The sequence below is a fragment of the Cyprinodon variegatus genome, unplaced genomic scaffold (genome assembly GCF_000732505.1).
Source record: "Cyprinodon variegatus isolate N-32 unplaced genomic scaffold, C_variegatus-1.0 Scaffold1568, whole genome shotgun sequence".
Taxonomy (NCBI): domain Eukaryota; kingdom Metazoa; phylum Chordata; class Actinopteri; order Cyprinodontiformes; family Cyprinodontidae; genus Cyprinodon; species Cyprinodon variegatus.
The window spans coordinates 37,096-38,753 of NW_015152021.1; the positions used below are offsets into that span (position 1 = coordinate 37,096).

A 1,658-nucleotide genomic window follows, 5' to 3' on the forward strand; every position below is an offset into this window, starting at 1 on the left:
TTAGGTTTTTTCTCTCAGCCTTTTCAATGAAATTATGAATTTTTTTCATAGAAAACCAAAACCCCATAGGCCGTTTTATTTACTTTTTTGCACACCTCTATTTCTCGTTTGCTTTTGAATCTGTTCTTATCTTCACCTGTTGTTTTTTTCTTTCTTCCCTAAAGATGAGCTTTATGCTCAGAAACTCAAATACAAGGCCATCAGCGAGGAGCTGGACCACGCTCTCAACGACATGACCTCCATGTAAGAACTGGGACATGGGAGTTCATCAAACATAGCGGGCTCGTTTTGTACTAACCATCTGACTAATCACAGAAGTTGGCCAGCATTTTCTACTGGATGCAAGCGTTGCTATGGCGGAAATGTTTATCAGACGTTAGGATTCTCTCTTATGTCCAGGATTCAATGCCCTCTGAATCCAAGATGGCCGACAGGCAGCCATCCATTTTAACCGCTAGTAGAATATCCTATCAATCCTTCCTACACACTTCATATCTTACACACCTGCATACTTTGGGTGTTTTTAAAAGTTACTTCTGAAACAGGATGCAGAGGGAGGCCAGCATCATAAGACATCTATGTAATAACATAGTAATACCCGTCCTGCATTCATTAAGAAATGAGGAGACTTTAAATCATGTTTTTTCGCTTCAAATTGACTCCTTAACTGCAGGTTGTCTGCAGTGTATGAAGAGAAACTTGTTCCAATATTACTGAATGAAAAGAACATTTCTAAAAAACAAAGGAAATATGTAGAAAGCGGAAAAAATTGGACTTTAAGAAAAAGGTTTTGAGAATAAAATATAATGTGTTTGCAGAATATCAGCCTATATTTGTACATTTTAGTACATTTCACAGCTTTTATTTTCTGAATTTTATATTTCAAAATATTTTTGCAGAACATATCTTTTTATAATTAACGTATATTTATTTACCCTTTTTTCAGATTGTATTCATTTTTTTTCTCACACAGCCCATCCAGATGAGTGGATGTTGAAATCTGTAATCCCTCAAAAAGATGACAAATGAAAATCTGGGGGAAATAAAAAAAAAATTGGGAAAAAAAATTACATTTGGAAAATAAGTTATCTTTAAAATATCAGTAAACTTTTTGACAAATGTTTAAAATACTTTCTTTTTAATTAAGAAGTTATTTAAAGTTCCCATTTTCGAAAGGTGTTCTTTGCTTTGCTTTCAATAATATTGTCACTATTTTCTCTCCATACATTAGTTGGACGTGTGTATAACTCCCTATAAAACTCTAAATAAAAAAGGAAAAGTATGTATATTAGTTTATCTCTAATACAATAGAGACTAATTTAAAAACGGATCCAGATTCAGGATTTCATAGTTCATAAATCAAACGGCTGGAAGTTGCTGTTTGATTTAAATAAAAAGGACCATAATCTTCCTCATCATCCTCAGGTAAATGCATGGATGTTTTAGAAACCAACGTTTTAACTCTGAACTGCTGTAATAACAGCAGAAAGTTTGGATCTAAAATATTTTACCTGTTTTGCTCTCAAAGTTTTAACAGATTAAAATTTTTGTGTGTTTCAGCTAAAAAAAAACTAGAACCTGGATCTTCTTTCTTCTCCCTCCTCATCCTCACCTCCTGGTGGTTGCTGCTGCTGCTACAACTGCTCTCTATTCTGATG

At 33.8% G+C, this 1,658-nt stretch overlaps 1 protein-coding gene across 1 annotated transcript in view; it reads left to right on the forward strand.

Annotated features, from left to right (window-relative positions):
* LOC107103942 (tropomyosin alpha-3 chain) overlaps positions 1–1,658 on the forward strand; it is a 29,288-nt gene extending 27,630 nt beyond the window's left edge. Inside the window, exons 9-10 of the mRNA XM_015403808.1 lie at positions 165–243; positions 1,561–1,658. Coding sequence (XP_015259294.1) covers positions 165–243; positions 1,561–1,564 — 83 coding nt within the window. The 3' untranslated portion in view covers positions 1,565–1,658. The remainder of the gene's footprint in view (positions 1–164; positions 244–1,560) is intronic.